This window comes from Leptosomus discolor, chromosome 8 (genome assembly GCF_034619465.1).
Source record: "Leptosomus discolor isolate bLepDis1 chromosome 8, bLepDis1.hap2, whole genome shotgun sequence".
NCBI lineage: Eukaryota > Metazoa > Chordata > Aves > Leptosomiformes > Leptosomidae > Leptosomus > Leptosomus discolor.
The window spans coordinates 56,877,734-56,900,327 of NC_141398.1; the positions used below are offsets into that span (position 1 = coordinate 56,877,734).

Sequence of the window (22,594 nt, forward strand, 5' to 3'; positions counted from 1 at the left end):
TGTATTCTTAGTAATTATCAATTCCTCTGACCCTTAGATTAGAAAAATTAATGGTTCCTTCATTTCAACAGCCAGGGTCAAAGCTGTGTCTGAACTCCACAGGGAAACTAAAGAGATTAAGAAAACAACAATCTACTTCACATGGATGCTTGTCTAAAATGGTGACACACTGAGACGTTAATCCCAGTTAGCTAAAGCCATGAATGTAAAAACTTACAGTTAAATTACCTGTGGGATAAATAAAGAATTGCTTACCTGTTACAGTAAAAGAAACAGTAAGAAATTGCTATGAATTTTATGCCAGTATGGTGTAGCAGATTTTCTGCAAACCTGTTGTGTGTCAGTTTTATAAATTTTTTTTCAGGTGGGACTCTCCTCCGGGGCCAGACTCTGTTGTGCCACGTGCCGTGTCTTCCCACAGGAAGGACATCCACCTGGCTTGAAGGTAACATCTGAGAGAAAGCATTATTGTCATCTGCTCCTATCCTCATCTCTTTTTTAAGAAACACAGATGGCACAGGCAGGTCTAGCCTGCATTCATCTCCGATTACAGGCACAGGTTTCTTTCAAACCCTCAATAAAATGGCCTAGGCTACATTTGCAGGCTGGTTAACCTACAGAAATAGGAGTAAACCCCTTGAGACACGCACAACAGTAACTGCCTATTTTTCTGCTCACACAGGCAAAAATGAACATTCAAGAGTATTTCACAAGAATTTCTTACAATGAGTCCCATAAGGAGGCAGATTTGCAAACCTTAACAGTCATCTTCCAGCATCACATCCAGGCAATTCCTTTTGAAAACCTCAGCATGCATTGCGGGGAGACCATCGAATTGGATTTACAATCTACTTACAATAAGATTGTGAGAAAGAAACGTGGTGGATGGTGCCTGGAAAGCAACCACCTCTTATTTTGGGCCTTGCAAAAATTAGGGTATGAAGTCTGTATTCTTGGAGGAAAGAGTTATGAACCAGCAGAGAGGGCATACACTGCTGAGATAAATCATATCCTACTGAAGGTGGTGATCAAGGGAAATTCTTATATAGTAGATGCCGGTTTTGGCGGTGCCTACCAGGCATGGCAGCCATTGATGTTGATTTCTGGGAAGGATCAACCCCAGATCCCCGGCATCTTCCGCTTCATGGAAGACAACGGCACCTGGTACTTCGAGAAAGAGAAAAGGAAGCATTACATTCCCGAGCAAAATGTCCCTTTCACTGAAAGTCCAGAACCGGGGAATATCAGAAAAATATATACATTCACTCTCGAGCCACGACATATAAATGACTTTAAGGAGCTAAACACATACCTGCAAGTGTCCCCAGATAACATACTTCAGAAGAAATCAATCTGCAGTCTCCAGACCACTGAAGGGTTTTATGCCTTAGTTGGATGGACCTTCACTGAGGTGAAGTATAACTACATGGAGGACACGGACCTGCTGCAGATCACAACTCTTACAGACGAAGAGGTTGAGAAGACACTGAAAGACAAATTCAATATAGTGTTGGAGAACAAACTGGTACCAGTAAATATTCGTGACTTGCCACCTAATTTAGTGGATACAATCTAATTCCAACTCTGTGCTAGATGGGTCTTTAAATATCCAATATAAAAAGTTCAAAAATTAACGTTAATCACATTAATCTGATTCTAAAGTTGAGCTAGTCAGATGAACATAAAGCCTGGTAAATTCAAGTACGTTGCTAATTAACTGCATATACTGATTGCGTATTTTTTCTTGAGCTTCTCTTTCTTTAGAAATGGAGACATCTTATCACCCCTGATTTGCTCATATGGAAATTGCTTTTTGCCTTCATAACATTTTGTTCCACCTCTCTGAATCTCATTTTATTTCAGATACATTTTGTGGCACAGGAGACCAAAACGACACAGAAGGAGAAGCTGTGTTACCATTTTACACAAAAGACCTCTAACCTTTTTAGGTATTATTTCCAATCTTCTTCTCAACAGAGTTTTACAAATTATTCACTTCCTTTAACAGTCTGAAATACAAAGTTGAGCTGAATTTGGCTTTCAAAGACCTCATAAAAAAAAGCAAGTTTAAGACTTTCTCAAAACAAGCCACTATTAGGCGCTGATTAGCTTATGATGAAATAAGTTGAGTCCTATTCCCTCACCAAAAATTGACTTAAAGTGAGCTATTTATGTAAGGGCACTTAAAAAATCCCCAAAAGCTCTCTAATTTTGAGTGTCCAATTTTTCTGAGTCTGATTTTTCTGTGTCTCTGAAACCGAAACAAAATCAATAGAAGCTGAGATGATTCAACAGTTCTTAAAAATCAGGCTTTTGGTATCAAAAAAGGAAACAATCAAAGTTAGATCAAGCCTCGCAAACTATAATCTAAACTTTTGGGGCCTAACCTTCCTGCAACGTCAAGTGGGCATGACAGTATTATAGATAAAACTTCGTATTTGTTATGAACAGCATCCTGCACAAAAGCTACCTTAAATAAGTAATACTGCAAATGCGAAAGAAAACACTGTGAAATTAGGACATGCCACCGGCGTGGTTTCACAGCATGTTATATGTAATACAAAAGCCTTTTACCGTTATGATACCTGCGGCAGAAACTGTACAGGATGTGTCATGAAAGAGGGGGACAGAAGAACATCAGTCCTCAGCCAAGGAAAAGACTTTGACACACGCAGTAGTCAACCACACAGACTCATGGAGCACCTGATGTGCCTAAACCTCAGGCACTTCCCCAGATGCAGTCTAATGTGCTCTTTGCCTTCTCAAAAGGGGCCTCCAACTCTCCACCTCCATTAAATGAAGAGGGGACATGCTTGACAGGGAGAGAATTAAATAAACAGCCCTGCAACACTCTGAAGATGCAGAAGGCCTAATTTGAGAAAGGAAATGCATCACTTTGTGCAAATAAATATTTATCACGGTATGCGTTAGGTGTGGCAGCTCCAAGATAACTACCTGCTGCAGCTGAAGCTTTGAACAGATTGAAAAAGTTCTTTGTGGGCAAAGAAGGGTCATTTTGTGCATCCGTGGAGTGTGGGAACACGCAGCCTGCAATACCTTGGCAATTCAGTGCACCCACAAGGAAGCTGATGACTATCCTCCATTGCAAAGTGCTGGCGTGAAAAATAAAAATAATTGAATTTTAAAAAGTTACGGAGCTGTTTGCAACTGTCTACTGTAATTGTTTTACATGAAAAACAAGTTCGGTCTGGACTTAACCAGGGGAAAGCATAAACATCTACTAATAGAGAAGAAACAAAGTTTAATTTGCTCATGGATCAGTGAAGTCCAAAAATGTGCAGTCATTTTGTGTGGACTCTGCCCTTCCTTGGCTTTTAAGATTCAGGAGTGAGGGCCAGCAGAGCTTAGAGAGGAAGACAACCCTCACAATTTGTATCCACTCCTGGCTTTACTGACTGCTGCCCCAGTAATAAACAACCCAGAAGCTGAATACATCGATAAATAAATAAGACTATCTTAAGAGGTAAGCTTGTTTTCTTAAAAAAACGTCCGAACTAAGAAACAAAAAAATCTGGTGTCTTTATGATGGTAAAAGTCATGGGCAATAACATAAGCAATATTGTCTTTGGGAAAAATGTTATAAAAATGTGTGGATATAGAGCTGAAATATCACCTGCTAAACAGGCCCTTAAAGAGGGTAAAACAACGATAACGCAATTTCAATTCTTCTGTCTTTCACTCTTCAGGAGGAGATTCACTTGCCTATGAGAGAGATTCTTTTTTTTAGATATAATAGTAGATACAAATTTAAAACTATAGCCTTTTGTTGGAAGATATGCTTTTAGATTTTTAATTTTGTTTAAAAATATTGCAAATGCAATGGAAGCAAAAGAGCAATGTAATAATCAACAGATTCTGCTTTGTGGGAATAAAATTACAGTCCTTTAAACAAAACTTAAGAAGAAATTACAAACCGTGGTTTGTGTACTCCAGAAAGTCCATGTGTTGACATTAGGATAAAGGTAGACAGATAAGGTATTTTAACAGTGGTATTGCTGATAGTGTGTACAGTCCTGGTGAGGAATATTTTTGTACGAGCACCTTCATTTGCACATTTAGAAATAGTTCTTTAAAGTTCTTCTGCTGATGTTTTTCTCTGCATAAATCATAGCCACATTTGTGGGACTACTTTCTTGGTATCTAGCTTTTCATCTGATCTGCTCACAATTCAAAAGAACAGTAGCTTTCATCTCCTACAGTCAAGATCTAATGCTGGTCAATCATATTATGGAGCTGCAGAGAGAAATTACAAATAATATAAACTTGAGAACCAGCTTTATGCTGGTGTGATCTATTTAGCATTCACAATTTGAGTGGGTAGGATGGGAGAGACTTGGAGTCTGCCAGAAGTCTTATGCTCTACTTAACAAATATTACATTGAAAATACCCTCCAACAATACACTGGAAGCTAAATTCCTTCCTGTAGAAGATGACGTGGTTTTTCATGGGGCTCTCCATTGACATTGGACAGCTGCTCCTATACCATGCATATGCATATCACAAACCTGTCGCTGAAAATTATCTTGAGAAATTCCAGTTTGCAGAAAATATTCAACAGTTCACTGCTGAATTTATCTGAATACGACAGTCTTCCTGTGTCGCTAATATTAAGTATCTAAACCTCAGCTTACTGTATGCACAAAAGATTTCCAAGTAGCTTTGTGGGCTGTCAAGAAGCTAAATATTTGCAGTAACTCTAGACTGCCGAAATGCTTAGTGCTTTCTTTGTGCCCAGCTCCATACACAAGCAGACGATCTATAGGGTATTTTACAAACAGCATCCATCAGATACCTACAGAGCATCCAGCTCATAACAGTGGCCAGCAGACTCTGGTGGGCCATTGCGAAAACCAGATGATTGTGTGTGACCTTCCGTGGTATCAGAAGGCAGAAAATAAGTTGAGTAGTTCCTTATCCAGCAGTCTTGTTCATGAGGAGTCCTACCAAGGCAGGCCAGGAGGTGGGCAGGGCTGGAGGCAGGACAGACCCGGGATGTAGTTCTCAGTTATGCCTCCTCTGGAAGGAATGAAGTCAGTTTTGAGAAAGGCCAGGACTAGAGAGATGTAAAGCAGCCCCTGTCCATTTTCAGGGCACCCTGTGAGACGTGGGGCACAGCGGGGAACAGAGATGGGCTCTGTGTCTCTTAGGTCACTTGCTTCCATTCAGATTCATTATTCCAACACCAAAATGAGTTTGTGCAATGCTCAGAGCAGAAAAGAGACTCAGTGGTCTGCGACTCTTGCAAAGGTCAGAGGGTTTTTTTTCAGTTATAATTATCCGAATAAAAATTGACACTTTATAAAATGTGCAGGGAGTATCATTTTCACTTTTTGTAAGCGGTGAAAGAGCGACGTGCGCTGAACGAGCAATTCATTTAGTCACATAGATCAGTGGCAGACTTGTGAAAAGAACATGTAAATCCTGGCTCAAATTATCCTCCCTCCAACTGGCAGACGACACTCCTTTCACTGAGCAGTGGTTTTAGACTGTTTTCCATGAACCCTCCTGAACACCCCCTAGCATGACCCTACATTTCTCCTTAACCCCGCTGATAACAATGCAAATACAGCAAATCCCCATTTCACAGCCACAGCATATCAAACTGAAATTGCATCAGCTCTTTGCCTCAGGTCTTTGCCATAGGGATGTCTCTAAGACCAAAAGCAAACCCTCACATGCACTGCTCTTCTTTGCTCAGGGAGCCATTTAGTATGAATATTTGTTACCTTTAAAAACTGCTCTGATGAGGCTCAGTGGATTAAAGCATCTTTGCTGGCCGCAGCCTGGGCAGTTCTTCAGAGCATCATAAATCATCGATGTAAAGAAACAAAACCAAAATGCAATTCCTTCCTTTACAGGTGACATGAACCTTGAAGAGTATTTTGCGAGAATTGGCTATAAAGGATCCCTTGAAAAACAAGATTTGGAAACCTTAACTGATATATTCCAGCACCACATCCGTGCTGTTCCCTTTGAAAACCTCAGCATCCACTGCGGGGAGAAAATTACTTTGGAGTTGGAGCACGTTTATAACAAAATCGTGCGGAGGAAGCGGGGTGGCTGGTGCATGGAAAACAACCAGCTGTTGAGCTGGGTCCTGAAACTCCTGGGGTACGACGCCAGCTTTCTGGGAGCTTATGTGTTCAATCCACATGAAAACACGTACGCCACCATCATGACCCATCTCCTTGTAAAGGTAGTTATTGATGGCAAAGTCTATATTGTTGACGGAGGCTTTGGTGTATCCTATCAGATGTGGCAACCGATGGAGCTCGTGTCGGGGAAAGACCAGCCCCAGGCTCCCGGTGTCTTTCGCTTCACGGAAAAAAATGCCATCTGGTACCTTGAAAAAGTGAGACGGAAACAATATATCCCCAATCAAAATTTCTCTAGTTCTGATCTTCTGGAGAAAAAAGAATGTCGGAAAGTTTATATGTTCAGCCTTGAGCCACAGACAGTGGAGGATTTCAGTTTCCAGTGCACGTACCTTCAGACCTCTCCAGATTCCCTCTTTACAAAGAAGTCCATTTGCGCTCTCCAGACCACCGATGGCTTCCGAGCGCTAATTGGGTGGACACTCACTGAGACCACGTACAACTACAAGGAAAATATGGATCTTGTGGAATTCATAACTCTTGAAGATGAAGAGGTGGAAAAAACGCTCAAAGATAAATTCAACATAACCCTAGATAGGAAACTTGTTCCAATTAATGTCAAAGGATCTTACACAATCTAGATGACCAGAAAAAACTAGGTATGTACAGTAGCTTCCATTGTCTGCGCCATCACTACTGTAAGATTATGGGATTCTTTTGCAGTCAATTGAAGGAAAAATACATTTATACCAGATTAAAGTGAATTTCACTCTGGGAAAAATCAGGAATTTAAGACTCTCCTGTCTAGATAGAATTATTTGCTGTGAGATGACTGCTGTTCAATTTTTGGCACAAATGTAGTATCTGATTTGAATCTGGTTATAAACTTGGGTAACAAAAATGTCTGAGCATTTTGGAGTGCCTATAGCACATAAATAGGAGTATGGATTATTAATTGGGATATGCTGACAACACATTTTCTATGGTTATTATAGGTAGAAAAGTAATCTGTAAGCATTTAGACAATGAAGTATACATTTAAAACTTCATTTTTCACAAAATGTAACCACTTGCAGCTCATCTCATTTCTTCACCTTTAATATAAGCAAAAGAGCGTCATCTTTGAAAGGAGCATCATGAAGCATAATTCTTTCACCACCAACGTCAGGCAAAGCAGTACAAAATGAAAATTATCATCACGTGCATCCCTTTTGTCATAGCTGCAGTAAACTGCCCAAAGTAATTTTTGGTATGTATGTATTTTTTGGTGATGTAAATTGTATATATTGCAGCACTACTGTGGCTGATGGGCTCTAAGGAGACAACCACAAGCTTTGCTTCTGATAAGTAATCATTCTATAAAGGGTGAACATTCCTTAAACATCACAACTGGCTTAGATTTACTTCTATCCCAAAAGGGGTGGAGATTTTGTACTTTTAGCATTGCAAGTTATTTAAGTAACAAAGGTAGAACAATGAAGCTATCCCCACTATACCCTCAATTTTGCCTTCTGTGTATAGCAAATATGGGAGTCCATATGGCTATCCTGAATGAGTATCACTTAGCACAGGAGCTGTAGTGTCACAAGTGAGTTCATTCATCTATATCAAAGTGAAAGAAATGAAGGAGCCAACCACATTTAAAGAATCCCTTTCTTTAGAATTGGAAATAAATCCTTACAATTTATTTCACATTCACATTTCCCCATTTAAAAAATACGTTTTTTTTTCAAAAAGTTCAAACAAGGAAACCACTGAGAAAGGGGAAACATTCTCAGATGCATCAAAAAACCCCCAGCAGTAACGCTGAAAACCAGCCTTTTCCCCCAATCTATGATAATCCTGAGTATTGGTCAAATGTTGATTCCTTCCACTGATATTGTATCTTTTTGCTCAAAGACATCATCTGATCATAAATCTCACAAATGCTGTAAGTGTATGCCTAAAAATAAATAAAAGAAAATAAAAACATAAAGAGTTGCTGTAAATACAGCGTCCACCCCCAACTGCATGACCCCAGCACACACCATTTGCAAAGTAAATGAGGTCTGTTCAATCACGCTATCGATCTGCTGGCCAGCCCTCCCCACCACAAACTTTTTGAACCAAAAAAGCCAATATTGAACAAACCTGACAGCAGTGTTGGAGATTGTAAGTTCCTATAGGTTCCTGGAAAAAGGAGCTTGTAGGCTGAGGAAGAAGACAGTCACCAAAAAAGGAGGTCCAGTAGTCACCTCCTCTGCTGGGGTCAGCAGCCAACAGCTCTGGGCTGGCCACAGTGCGTGCCAGCTCTTCCCTGCTGACCAGCCATGGTGGCAACTGATGGCCTGGGCGCACGCATACTTGCATGGGGACGAAGAACCTAGGGCCAAGCAGGAGATGACAGCGGACAATGAAAGATCTTACTGAGGTGGGGACAATTTTTCTATAAATAATGGAACTAAGGACTTTGTTCTCTAATTTGTGTTCATCTTATTCTCTCATACTAAGGTCCCATTAAAGGTTTTTACACCTTTCTAAATGATTGATCAAACCGAGGTGTTCCCTGAGACCCCAAGGAACATTATGAGCTTCAAAACACTCACCACCTCCATTCTAGCTGACAGAAATTCCCATCTGTATAAAGCAGGTCACCAAACTGTATTTCTCTATGCAACGAACTACAGTTTTCTGGTGATGCTGCCTCTTGCCTTGAGGACAGCCCTTAACAGACTGGTTATTTTGCCTCTATACTTCTCTAGAGGTGTTCCTGCTGTTGCTCCCAGGTAACTGCTCAGGTTATGGTGTGCAAGAGTTTCTTAGGCAGAAGCCTACAGACTCATATTGGCATTTTAAACTGTGCCTGCAATGAGACTCAACACAGATACCCTCTTCTACTATTCAGTTCTGACTAAAGATCTATGGGGCTGCTGATGACTGAAGCTGCAACCCTCTCTCTGAGTCCATCTGTTGAGAACCACTCTCTGAGCGGGATTTTCCCTCTTGATGTGTCAATTATAACCAGGTCCTCACTGTGCAACATCAGATCACGTGAAGGAATGTCAACATGTACAGCTGAGGAACAGTTTCACAGTTTAACTAAAGCTCCCCAAAAGCTGACGAAAGAGGTGTGAATGCCAGACCCAAAATGTCTCAAAGGTTCGAGATGAGAACGGTGTGAAAACAAATAAACCCAAACAAATACAGGGGCCTCATGCTGGGGTTCCATTAGCAAGGCATTACTGTAGAAGGCAGATGCTCTCCCAGACTCAAAAGAAAAGAAATCACCAAGTTCTTAAAGCATCAGCTCTCAGAGAAACTTGCATTCACATGCAGAAGGAAAACACAGGATGTCTCACATCCTTCAACACCACTATGCTTGGTTAAGACTCTCTGAGAAAGGTTTAATGAGAACCTAAGCTATTGTGCAGTTTTAGTTGTTGACTGCTGTTGAAATGAAGCAGAACAAACGCTTATAAACCCCCCACCCAGGACTTGTCTAATTCCAAATACAATTTAAAAGTATGGTATTCCAATTAACAGAAAGACGAGACAATTTCTTTTTAAGTCTGAATGCTGGATTAAGTCCCAGAATCCCAGCCCAGCTGCCCATTACGCACACACGCAATGCCCAATGGCAATGACAGCCATCCGTGGTTGTGCAATTATATAATGGAGTGTCTTATTAGAAAACAAGACACATAACAGAAGAAACACAGTTCAAACTCCACGGCACCACTGAACATCCTCCCCCTTCCCCAAAGAATCAAAGTTTAATCAGCTCATGCATTACTAAAGGGAGGAAACAGGATGGCTGCCTTCAGCTGGATTCTGGCTTGGACTTTTAAAGATCCAATACTAAGCAGAGTAAGAACAACAACATGAGAAACATCAGCATGAAAGATTAAGTTCTTCAATACTTACATGTTTCAAACATCAGCAGTTATTACAGAAATAAACCCTGTCAGCCTGTCAAAGGGAGGGACGAACTTCACCTGACAGGAGACTTGCTTACACTCCACACCGTGAGCTGTCACTGAGCACGAACTACAACACACACTTTGCTTTGTTCACTTGAACAGGTACCTTAGTGTAACACGCACAAACACTTCTGGTGTCTGGTAACTCATTACCAATTAAATTTTGCAAGTAGCCGCTTTCTGTAACAAAAATGCTTACTACCTATGCCAACGTGCTTTTGTTCTGAAAGAAGAAATGCTTTTCATCCAGAAACACGACCACACGGGAAAGTTGTACAGCTTAGGAAGCTGCACATGAAAATGCATCCGCATTTGAGCCTGTGTCAGAGCCAAGAAAGCTTGAATTAATGTAGGCTCGCACTATGAGTATTTCGCCACTACACTGACATCTCTGTCAAGAGCAGTTCAAGCACAGACTTCATACAGCACAATGTTTCTAGCCTGGCTAGGGAGCTAGAGCCAGACTTAAAATACATACCTGTATTTATAAATCTATGTATTTATGAGGTTGGAAATATAGATGGGTATTTGAGAAGATCCCATCATAAAATGCTTGCTTGTAACTTTGGGCACTTAAAGCACATTTAAAAAGTCACGTAGGGCTGATTATTAGTTCAGTCTTGCTCGTAATAAGGCACTACAAATGCTGCTTTTAAAGGTGCACTTACAAACTCTCCATGATGAAGAGATTACGCTAAAAAATTGTACTTGGTCTTACTGTAGCATTTCAACAGCTCACCTAGCCACCAGCTAAAGGTGAACAGCAGAGCCCCCAGATTTGAAGACAATAAACTAAAACCTAGCATTACTTCACAGTTGCCGTGGGGCACGCTTAGGACACAGAAGCACCACCCTTCCCCCCTCCCAGATTCCAAACCCACGGATTTTCTAGGAAGCTGTTCAGAGTTCACTCACGCTCCTACCCACGTGCCGTGCCACTCACGCTTCCAGCCACCCCTCAGAAATGACATGACGTTAAGGACCAAGGTATGGCCGACCGCCCTTCAACTGCACCAAATTACCCCCACGGACTGACAGGACTCAGCAATGCGAGAGAGCTCTCTGCACAGAGCCTTGCCAAGGAATGACTTCACACGGAGCTCATCTGAGCCACTCGTCGTTATCAAAGTCACCCAAAAGCTCCTTCACGTGACACCACTGGAACCTTCTCCGCTCCCGTCTCACAGGGCGTGCAATTGCAGTGACACCTCCTGGTTGCTGGTGCTTCACTAGAACACACTTCCCCCCCCTCAACTACCCGGCACACCTGGGCAGAAATTCTCTCTCCATTGAAGAAATGTGTTCGGATAGAGGGAAATCATTTTCCTACTAATAAGCAAGAAAGAATAATGGGATATATTTGGAGTTTTTCTTGTGATGACCAACAATAAATCATTTCCTAGCTCAGGTCACATCTTCCATGGGAAGAAAAACGCCTTGCCATCATTAACTTCTTTTCAGCTCGCAATAATATATGATCAGGTTTTAAGTAATTGAACCAGTAGCATTTAATTAGCTCTGAAAAACTCTCACAGACCATGAATCACAGGCTTTCCACCTGTATGAGGTCCCCTTACTAGGTTAAAAGTGTATTTCTCTTTCCATGTGCTATCCATCTTGAATACCTAACGAGGTGCTCTTGATATATGCATTATACTTCATATATCACATGCAAAATACAGCAGACACACAGGCTCTTTCTTTATAGAATTGAGTTTCATGTCTTGCTTCACTGAGTGGTTAAAAAAAGGAAAAGGAAAAAAAAAAAAAAGCCTCTTGTGTCCATGACAGACCGGCCACTGCTTGCTTCAATTTAACAAATTCCTCTTTCTCCAGAGAGTCAGCATTAAGGATGAGCAACTTAGACTTCTGGCTGGGGAGATGAAGTAAGAGAAAGAAATGTTTCTTGTTGAAAGGCAGGATACAGAGAACCGCTACGATTTTAGACAAGACCACACTGACATTTTTCAATAGGCCCAGAGCACTGACTTGACCATAAACCACGATGTTTTCATCCTAACATTGCTTCAGATGGCTTCATTGCACACTGAACAGGAAAAGTCAGCGCGGTCAATGAATATTTGGGGACAGCTGTGGCCTGCACAAAAGAAGGTGACTTTTTATACCAGATTCTATTAAGCATAATTTTTTACATTAAATTAGCCAAACCACAATCATTAACCACAATAAAGTCAGTTTTTATTCAGCTTTCAAATATGTTTCTGAAGCTGTTATTATGCTTTTATGACAAGACCCAGATAATTACAAGATTGGAATTTTTTTGCTGAAAAAGAGGCAAGATTAGCAAACTTCTTCTGGAAGGCAGAAATTAAGATTCACAATCTGCTCAAGTGTCAAACTGTAAATGTTGCCCAATATTTGGCTTAGTCTATAAGAAGTTTCACTACAAAACCCTCTATTTTTAAATAGACTTCATAAAAAATAAAATTCAACAAAATGCATTTTATCTCTCTGTTCTTTTCATGTCTTATTTTTAGCACAGTAAAAAAAAAAAAAATACACGTTTCTGCTGACTTTTTCAATTTGAAGTCAGCAAAGGTTTTCATTTTCATAATTAAAAAAGCAGTGAAAGCTGAACTGCCTTACTGGATTGGACAAAGCTCGTCTTTACTCTAAATACTTCTATCAGATGTTACCATAAATTGCAAATAATGTTGCTCTCGATTGCATGTGACACTCAATCTCATTATGCACCACACTTGAAAAGACCTATGTGCGTCGAGCCCCACACATTAAAAGCTGCTGAGAGAGGAAAGGATGTATGACATCCATTATATACACATCCACTTTGAAAAATGTTTGTCATGTGGATGGTAGAAATTTCAATGAGAACAAACTCAGATTTACAAGTCTATCCTTTACATTAAATAGCAAAAACTCCAAATAATTTCCAGTTCATGGTACTGTATTTGGTAGATAACATTTCTATTAGCTCCAGAGTCGTGAAGTTGACATTAATCCTGAGGCTTTAAGAACTTTTTCTTAGCTTTTTTGCTAGGTCTTGTGTTACTATTCCCATCTTCATCTTCATCCTGGAGTACACGCTGGTCTCTTTTTCTCAAGAACTTCTTCCCTATTGTTCCCACTAATGTTTCATATCTGTAAAGATAATAAAAAATTTACAGCTTTTACTAAAATCAGAGAAAACATCAATTGAGCAAATCATAAATCTAATCAACAATTTAAGTCGTGTAAAAAAGCTGGTCATCAGAAGCTTAAGAAGCACAAATAGTACATGATCACTTATGACATTATTATTCATTCTTGTAGTTTGAGTTTGTTGGCAATCTGGAACAAGGAGGGAATTATCATGGATTACCTAGATATCACAGTGCAGAAAACCCTTATAAGATATTCTGCCCCCAAAAGTGATGGAGATTCCACTGAATACACACCAGAATTCCTGGAAAATCAGCTCTGTGAAGTACCGTATCTGTTGAGGGTTGTTTTATTTTTTTTTTTTGTTTGTTTGCTCTTTGGGTTTATTTTCCCACACACAATGCAGTAACATATCACATTTCTAGCTAATATTGATTATGTCATAAAATATAACTTGCCTTCTGGCCATTTCTTCATCTGACACATCAGCCTCCATTTTATCATCCACTTCATTTTCTTCTTCCTTGCACCTAGAGTTCATCTGGATCATTAACTTCTGAAAATGAAGTAAGAAATAGCTTAAACATGTATCCCTGACACAATGGCTGAAATCCACTGGTAGGAGAAACGCATAAAAAGGTAACAATCAAATGTAGTAATTATTTGCTGTTCCTGGTCAGGCTAGAGCATGCTCTTATGAAAACTCATGAAGAAAAGGCAACATGTCTGCTGGTTGCTAAGCTGAGCTTAGAGTTTGCCTTTGGGAAAAGAGGCAACACAGAGCCAGGATTTTCAGTGAACTGTATTATTCAAACACCCTCAAGGGCACACGAGACATCTTCAGGAGAACAGAACAGGTTGCCCAGAGAAGCTGTGGCTGCCCCCTCCCTGGCAGTGTTCAAGGCCAGGCTGGATGGGGCTGGGAGAAACCTGGTCTGGTGGGAGGTGTTCCTGCCCGTGGCAGGGGAACGAGATGATCTTTACGTCCCTTCCAACCCAAACCATTCTGTGATTGTATGATTCTAATTTTTCACTGTGATGTTCGCACATAGTCCTTGAAATGGTTTCATTAAGAAGGAAAAATATCTGCAAGGATTTACAATAAACTACTAGTAAAAAAAACGATGAAGCAATAATAGGCCAAGTCGCAGTACGAGCAAATTCAAAATCACTAAAAGAATCCCCTGGTACATCACCTTGCATAGCCTTTTGCATACATCTTAGTCTTTACACCTTCATCCTCCTGCTCCAGTTCAGCGGTAACATTTTTATTACTATCTCGGTGTAGTTCTATCAGCATGAATCATGACAGAAAGAAATTACAGACTCTCTTGCCCATAATTTTTGCTTTGGAACTTTAAGCCCTTATTTACACAAGTAAGTGTTGAATAAATAGGGTCGAATGTTTGCAGGACTGGACTCTAAATGAAATGGCAGGAGGAAAGTGAGCTATTGTTTTGGTGAGCAGCATGCTGGACAGTTTCCTCACTTCAGGGAAGGAGTATCTGCAGGAGTCATGCAATCACTGAACATCAACACAAGGAGATAAAAAGCTTCTATTCACCAGATGCTGCACTGATCAACATTTTGGTTTGAATCACAGACTTGCTGCGCATGGGAGGATTTATGGAAGGTGCTGCAAAGGCCAAACAGCACGCAGTGTGAACATTCAAATCCCCACCCCCAAGGGCTTCCAGCCTAATGCCAGACCAGCTCAAAACAGAACATTTAAACAGTACCTCAATTTCTGGATTGAATCCTTTGAAGGACATTCTGCCATAAAGTAGATCTTCACATGGCATAAAGCTCCTCTCTTCTATTATAAAGCTCCTGCATGAAACCCCAAACCCAGCATTTTGTCAAACGGTGTGCTTTAAAATAATCAAATTAAACAAATGCAAAAAGCATTTGCTGTCTTTCTCCCACACAAATAAACAAAACCACAGTGTATTTTAAACCATCAACTACTTTCTGAAGCTTAATTGCTCTGATAAATCTTTCACTACAAGGAGCTTGGAGTGCAAAGGAATACTTTTTGCCAGTAAAGCTGTGCCAGTTCCACAAGCAATATTAACTCTCCTGACAAAAAGCACTCTTTGCTGGTGCGATTCCACCTACATTAATGCTTTTGCCAGAATAAAAATACCACATAAATATCACTCTCCAGGTGGCATTACTATACCAGCAAAAGCTTCTAATTAATTTTTCATTGTGATGTTAGACCTGGCATTAGTTGAGTCTGTCAGGATATAAACCACTGTGTCATTCTCTGTTCAGCAGAGAAAGATTTCCCCTTTCTCCCTCCTTTTTTCCTCTTTTAATGAGCGTGGAGTGAGAAGAAACATGACCCTGAGCACTCATAATACATGCATTAAATGAAAGTACTTCCGTGAATTGTTCCATCCTTCTTTACCTCGCACACATACGCACCTCTTCCCTCATCCTCCTCTTCATCTCCCATGTAAAACAAACTCCTACGATCATAGGAAGTTGGGCTGAAGAGATCAAGCTCACTCTCCTACCTCAAGGTAGGATCAGTTAAACATGTACCATGAACAGCAGAGGTCCATCTAACCCATCCTCAAAAGACTTCCAATGGTGAAGAATCCAGCGTCTCCTTAGGCAATCTATTCCAGTGCTTCAATAGCCTTATTGTTAAGAAAAATTCTCCCAATGTCCAGCTTGAACCTTCCTGGCTGCAGCTGAAGCTCAAATACCTTTTTGCCATATCCACCAACAGCCACGGAAAATAGTTTATCAATGACCTTATTCAACTAAAGTTAATTCCTTGGATCCTAGCTTTTTAAAAACTATGTATGTTCTCCCTCAATGGAATTTTTGTCCTCTTTTGGACAAAAGAGACAAAAGGACAAAAATCAAGCAATTTTAAAAGTAGTTCTCTGGCTATTTGAAGCATCCTTCTAAATAGCAGGAATGGACATTTTCTTCCTTATTAGCTAAGCTTTCCTTTATTTTTTGCCGTTATCTCTCCTATTTCAAAAACAGGATTTGAAGTGAGCTGGACTTCGGAAGACAGAACTGTCCTGAATGGACCTAATCGTGTGACTGGAGCTGAATTTACTAACACAAGGTTTCAAACTTTTTTCAAGTGAAGGGAAAAAGCAGCAATGAATGAATTGGTCCCTGCCTGAAAGAAACTAATTAAATGCATCTAGAAGAATGTGTGAGTGAAAGAAAACAACACTCACAAGAAATGAAAGTAGGTCAAACTGCACTAGGCAACCTTGAGAACGTCCCTGAAAAGAAGTAATAAAAAAATCTGTAATGCCAGTCTGTCACTATTTTTGCTTCTGTTAATTGGTTATTAATAACACCTCTTTTATAGGAAAAAATATGTATATTCTATTCCCACTCCACACCAATCCAATGATGATAAGAAGTACAAAAGGGTATAAGCTTACTCTTTCTCCTTTAGATCTGGTAAATCAAGATACCAGTGTTCTTCACTAATGATCTTCTTTTCTTCCTCTTCTAGTTGTTTTTTAGTTTGTGAATCCAAACCCCTTTGCATGAACTAAAAAGAAAGACACATAAACACACAGCTTCACTTTTTTTGCATCATGAGTATGTTCTGAAAACGCAATAATTACACGACGACCATTATCCACTACACAATATTTAGCAGTTGATAAAAAGTAAATGCTTTTTTGTGATTTCTCTCTGGGTTTGGTCTAAGTTTGGTCAAACAGAACGGACAAGTAAACAACTGCTGATCACAGCTGTCTCCTCAAAGAGTCAACAGTCAGCCACATCTGTACTTACATACAAAGAAATTGACTTTTCCTAGTTCATGTTGATGGATCTGAGTTGTTACAACTCCATAACTTTGCTAAAATTTTTCTAACATTTCAACAAAGGCCAGAGAGAATGTAATGGTGTTAAAGGTATTGCTTGCGTATCAGGAACCAACACCACCCACACAAACAGCATCGGAGCTCAGAGCTAGAGGTTGGTCATACCAGGTTGGACATTTTTTGAAACATCTATATTTTCAACCATCCTCTTCTTTTCTCAGATTTAATTTAATGAACTGGCTTGCATTTGTAGCTTGGAAGGCTAGAAACTGCCTTTGGAAGTAGAAAAAAAGTAACTGAGGCTACAAAAAGAAGTCTTCTGTATCCAGCTGTGCTAAAGGAAGATGTTACCCACTCTTAACTGCTCATTGATGACCCACCAAAGCACCAGTCAAGCAGCATGTGTAAGCACCTGTTAACTCACTGCAGGAACAGTCTGCCAAATTAGTTGAGACCAATAATTTAGTCTAGGGCAAGACTGCTATTTTTGCCTAAAACAAGGACATTGCTCTAAATTGCTTCCTCCATCATAACCTTTGGCAGAGGATGGGAATATGCACATAGGAACAGTAACCCCTCTCACAGCTGGGAGTAAAAAAGTTGCTGAGAGCACAAAACTACAGACCTGAGATATGTGAAACATCCCTTTTATTTCCATTTGTCTCAAGTCAGGTGCCTGAACTGAGTGACAATTTAAGTATCACCAATGTTAAGCAAACATGCTGGAAAAAACACAACTCTTCACAATTTTATGGTAATAATCCTTACATTCTCATGTCCCTAGGAGCTGGGACCTCCCTTAGGCTCTACAGAAAGTGAACAACTGTTTCTGTCAGAGGTGTACATCTATACCAGTGCAATTCCCACCCTCAGACAAGTCTACCAGTACAGTTTATATGTGCTCCTGTACAAAAATTGCTTTGTGGCTATCAAAGCACACCTGTATGTCCAAGACTGCATAGGAATTTTATATCAACTAATTTTCGCCCTCTTATTTAGAGCAGCATCATTTTTGTGTTTAAATAAGCCTGCAGGCTGACAGGTAACATGCCAGTGGGGAACACTAGACTTGGACACAGTTTAGGTGCCAGCTAAAATGGGCTTGGTTGGGGATGAAGCCAAAGAAAGCATCACAAAACACTTCCCTCCCACAAAACCCCTGCATTACTGATTTTATTTAAAATATATAGGTAATACAGATACATAATGTATGGATTATATACACCCCACACACCTCTTCAGTCTTTATAAAATGCCCAAGGGAACCAAATCAAACTCTGAAGTATATATAGTGCTACTGTCTCATTTTCCATTTATACTTCTATTTGCATCCATTGTACAAGATCTTTAATGAAAGAAAAATTGACTTTTGTTTTCTGAGTCGATCCAAAATATGTCAAAGCTTTCCAATTAAAATTACAGTATCTTCTTGAGGAAAATATGTGAATCTATCATGTGGAAAACCATATTGCTCAAGGAAATTGGTTAGCCAGTCAGAAATCTCAACAGGAGAAAACCTGCTACGAGTACCCAATTAAATAATCATTTCACGCTACATTTTAAAGATTATGTTCCTAAAGATTAGTACAGGAATAACTACATACAAAATATGGGATCACATTTATCTAAAATGTAAACACACTTGGATGAATTAAAAACACACTGCGGTAGACACAGAGTAAGTCAGTAACCGACTGGTTATTTGGATTAGTTTCCCCAAGCAATGGGACCTGGTTCAAATGGTGCAAGATCTAAAAGCATGAGCCATCCTTCGACACCAAGGTGGTGAGCACATGTGGCCCATTACTTAGCGCAAACGGTCTTCACAACACTACCACTGACCACATGTCACCTTTGGGTGCCCCTTCACCCACCTGCTGAATTGTTATAATGCATCTTATCAGTCCCTGCAGAGGCAGCTGCTAAAGGATTAATGAAAACATTTGTAAACAAAAAGATCTGCAGAAGGAAAGTGTTAAACACAAGATCTGTATATGACCTTTTCAAAACCTACTCATCTCTTCAAAGCTGGTTACTACTGCCCAGACTGTAAACCTGCAAATGTCACGGCAGCACATTCACAGGCTGGTTCTCCACAGCCTTCCAAGGAAGAAAAATCTAAAAACCGCCTTTTGAAATCTCCAGGGAGTTAATACACTGGCAAACAACATGAGCAGAAATTTCGCTTTAAAAGAGAGTATTACATAAAAATAAGAAAAAATAATGATGCTGCAATCCAGGTTGTGGGAGTCTTATTCTGTCATATGCTGCTGGCTAACAAAGCTCAACATCCACTTCGTTTTGAGAGCAGGGCGAGACGTGTTCTCTTCCCTCTGTACAAGTTTTAGTCTTTCATTAGCAGTATCTGTTAATTGGGGCAAATATTCCACCATCTTACTGTAGGTGAGTATACTTTACGTGAAAGACTGAACTAAAGTCAATCAGGGCACTGGAGCACCTCCCCTGTGAGGACAGGCTGAGAGAGCTGGGGTTGTTCAGCCTGGAGACGAGAAGGCTCCGGGGAGACCTTCCAGTGGCCTTGCAGTGCTGAAAGGGGGCTACAGGAAAGGTGGGGAGGGACTCTGGATCAGGGAGGGCAATGACAGGACGAGGGGTAACGGTTTCAAACTGAAAGAGGGGAGATTCAGATGAGATATCAGGAGGAAATTCTTCCCTGTGAGGGTGGTGAGGCACTGGCACAGGCTGCCCAGAGCAGCTGTGGCTGCCCCCTCCCTGGCAGTGCTCAAGGCCAGGCTGGATGGGGCTGGGAGCAACCTGGTCTGGTGGGAGGTGTCCCTGCCCATGGCAGGGGGTTGGAACTAGAGGATCTTTACAGTCCCTTCCAACCCAAACCGTTCGATGATTACGTGATAAATCAACTAAACTCTTTTCAGCCAGTGTCTGAAATAGAATCTCAAATAAATATGTGGGGGAAAAAAAAAGGTAAATAAAACACCACAAGCAAGAAACCACAAAGGCCCCATCATATTCAGTTACAAAAATTTAAGAGATATTAACATTTAAAAAAAATGAATGGCAACTCAACATTTACTGGTTGTTTTCCAGCCATAAAGAACCATCAATCACAGCAGAATGTACTCCACTGAATTAGGTGTTGTAGTACACGACATGAAGCAGAATCCATTAGCCAGTAAGTGGAGACTAATTTCACATTGGTCTTGACATGAGATTCACAATTCCAAGGCTAACAGGCACGTCATGGTGTTACTAACAGCCCTTGCACTTACGAGGTGGGAAAGGCGGTTAACACTGCCATTCAGGCTGGGTATTTTATTAGCCATCAATGTAAACAGACAAAAAAATTGACACAATTAAAAAAAAGAAACTTCCCCCCCCCCAAGATTATAAGCCCTACCCAAGTAAGACGAGCAATATGAATATTTTAATTTCAATGTGTGTGTGTGTGTGGTGGGAGACGAAGTCATATAATTTTTTTTTCACGATAAGCAACCTAACCGCAGAGAAGCCAGGTGGAACACAAAGGCTCTCAAATGGTGCCCACAAGTTGGCTCTTGCCTGCTGCAATCAAGAAATTGCTTTCCTGGACCAAACCCTCCAGCACCCCACCGTTTATAACCCCCGACACCTCTCACCACCGAATACCAGCCCAGTATTTGGTGACAGATCTCTGAAATCACGTTTTGCAGCAAAGCTGGAAGGGAGCAGCCCCCAAAGCTGCAGGCCTGAGTGAAAGGGCAAGCGGAGCTGACGATAAATAGATATGTATTTTTAAAAGTGCGTTACGGGAGGTAGGAGACAGTCACGCCCGCGTGTCAGACAAGGACAGAGGCTGCAAGGACAGATGTGGACACAGAAAATGCCCCAAGCCAGGCAAGGTGCTCCCGGGACGGCCCGGTTTATCCCGGAGACCTCCCCTCCCGGTTCACAGCACGGCTCGGCCCCTCACGGGCCGCCAGCTCCAGCGGCCCCATCCTCCCGCCCCCGGGGCCGCCTCACGGCTCCGGGCCCGCGACCGCCGCTCCCCGGCAGACGCCGGGCCCAGCCGCCCACCCCTCACTCCACCGCGGCCCGGGCCTCAGGCACTCCCCTCCCCTCCGCTCCCCTCCCCTCCTGCCCCGCTGCCGGGGCCCCGCAGCCACCCCCCGCCTCACCTTCATGCGCAGCAGGTTCTTGGACAGCTTCGTCTTCACCTCCCCGGCCATGGCGGCCGGCGCTGCCCGCAGGCCGCACTGGATCCCCGTGCTCGCGTAGTGCCGAGGCCGCGCACGCCGGAGGAGGAGCGGGAGGAGGTGGCAGCGCGGCTCCACCCTCCGCGTACGTGCGCGGCGGCCGGGCGAGGCCCCTGCCCACCGCCCGGAGCAGGGGCCGGGCCGAGTCGGGGTGTGTGTACGGCTGGTGCAAAAGCAACGTTCAGAAGCGGTTCTGTGGGGTGGGTGAGGTCAGGTGTGTGAGCAGGAGATAAATCTGACTCGGTATGAAGTGGCAAATTAGTAGCGGAACCTGAGATTTCTTATCAACGCTTGTGCATCCTGCAGTGCTGCCAGTTTATGGTTTCATCCATAATTTTCTAATATTTCAAAGAGAGACGGAAAGAGTATAAAATCTGTCTCATCTTGGCATTTGGAGACTGCTTGACTTGTTTAGCTTTCATTTTTTTAAAATCACTTTTACTTGCAAAAAAAAAAAAAAAAAAGACACCAACCCACAAAGCGGTCAAATGTGATTAAAACTGGAAAGCACATAAATGCAAAGATATTACAAAAAAAGCTTCTAAGCTTTGTTAGCACTGAATCATGATCTTTAAATTCAATCTTGGCAGAGCTGTCTTTGGGCTGCCAGGCTGGGCCCTGGTAGCTGAGGAGGAAATCCTGATAGGAAATTGCCAGCTGACTCCCAGTCACAAGCAGGTACCACAATTTTTGTATATATCCTCATAAATCAGGTTTCTGACGCCTGCTTTGACATTCGGCACATAAACCAGGCGATAAAGCAATAAGAGTGAGGGTTCAGTGTTCAAAACTTTAATGAACTGGTGTGCTCCAAAAGACAATCTAGGGAGAAAAGTTCTTGTATATGCAAGATGTAGGTCAAAGCTTGAAGAACTCTGTGAAGATTTATGCTCTAATAGAGTCCACAAAAACGTGTAATGAAGGGCAAAACCTGATTGCAGTGGGAAAGCAGGAGGAAGAATTACCCACATCCAGGCATCCTTATTACACAGTTAAGCTTAGTGGGTTAAAATGACCACAAACGTGAATGAAACATGGAGCCACAACCACTTCAAGGCAAAGGCATAACACTGCATGGAAATATTTAATTTTCATATAGGCAAGGCACCTTCATTTCCAAGCTCTGTAAATGAGTTGAAGCTGCTCTGAAATTCAAGGCCCCAAAGAGAAATTCTCTTCGTGGCTATCGGAGCTACCCTGCTTTGTTTGGTCCCATCGTGTTTAGCTCCTTCTCTGTTCTTTTTCTCATTAACAGCTATCATCCCTTCCCAACAAAAGAAGGCTGGAAAGAAATTTGCAGTTTTATGAATACAAATGTGCATCAAAGAATGAATATGCTTGAATCTTAGTGAACAAACCAATAGGGGAAAGC

General features: G+C 41.4%; 3 protein-coding genes and 1 long non-coding RNA gene across 4 annotated transcripts; 2 read left to right on the plus strand and 2 right to left on the minus strand.

Annotated features, from left to right (window-relative positions):
- Positions 1-1,576, plus strand: LOC104340516 (arylamine N-acetyltransferase, liver isozyme). The gene has a single exon (XM_009958182.2). The coding sequence runs from the start codon at positions 689-691 to the stop codon at positions 1,574-1,576; it is 888 nt and encodes a 295-aa protein (XP_009956484.1). The 5' UTR covers positions 1-688.
- Positions 1,577-5,750: 4,174 nt separating this feature from the next.
- LOC104339725 (arylamine N-acetyltransferase, pineal gland isozyme NAT-10) lies at positions 5,751-6,920 on the plus strand. Its single transcript, XM_009958181.2, has one exon. The coding sequence runs from the start codon at positions 5,886-5,888 to the stop codon at positions 6,756-6,758; it is 873 nt and encodes a 290-aa protein (XP_009956483.2). The 5' UTR covers positions 5,751-5,885; the 3' UTR covers positions 6,759-6,920.
- An 842-nt stretch (positions 6,921-7,762) lies between these two features.
- Positions 7,763-10,199, minus strand: LOC147415020 (uncharacterized). Its single transcript, XR_015183729.1, has 3 exons — positions 10,021-10,199; positions 8,248-8,479; positions 7,763-8,059 (listed from the first exon to the last, which is right to left on the minus strand). It is a non-coding gene; the product is annotated as an uncharacterized LOC147415020 (long non-coding RNA).
- A 2,054-nt stretch (positions 10,200-12,253) lies between these two features.
- On the minus strand, positions 12,254-21,245 carry MPHOSPH6 (M-phase phosphoprotein 6). The gene is made up of 5 exons (XM_086469065.1): positions 21,145-21,245; positions 16,619-16,731; positions 14,936-15,026; positions 13,655-13,752; positions 12,254-13,196 (listed from the first exon to the last, which is right to left on the minus strand). The coding sequence occupies exons 1-5, from the start codon at positions 21,193-21,195 to the stop codon at positions 13,052-13,054; spliced, it is 498 nt and encodes a 165-aa protein (XP_086325191.1). The 5' UTR covers positions 21,196-21,245; the 3' UTR covers positions 12,254-13,051.
- Positions 21,246-22,594: the final 1,349 nt, after the last annotated feature.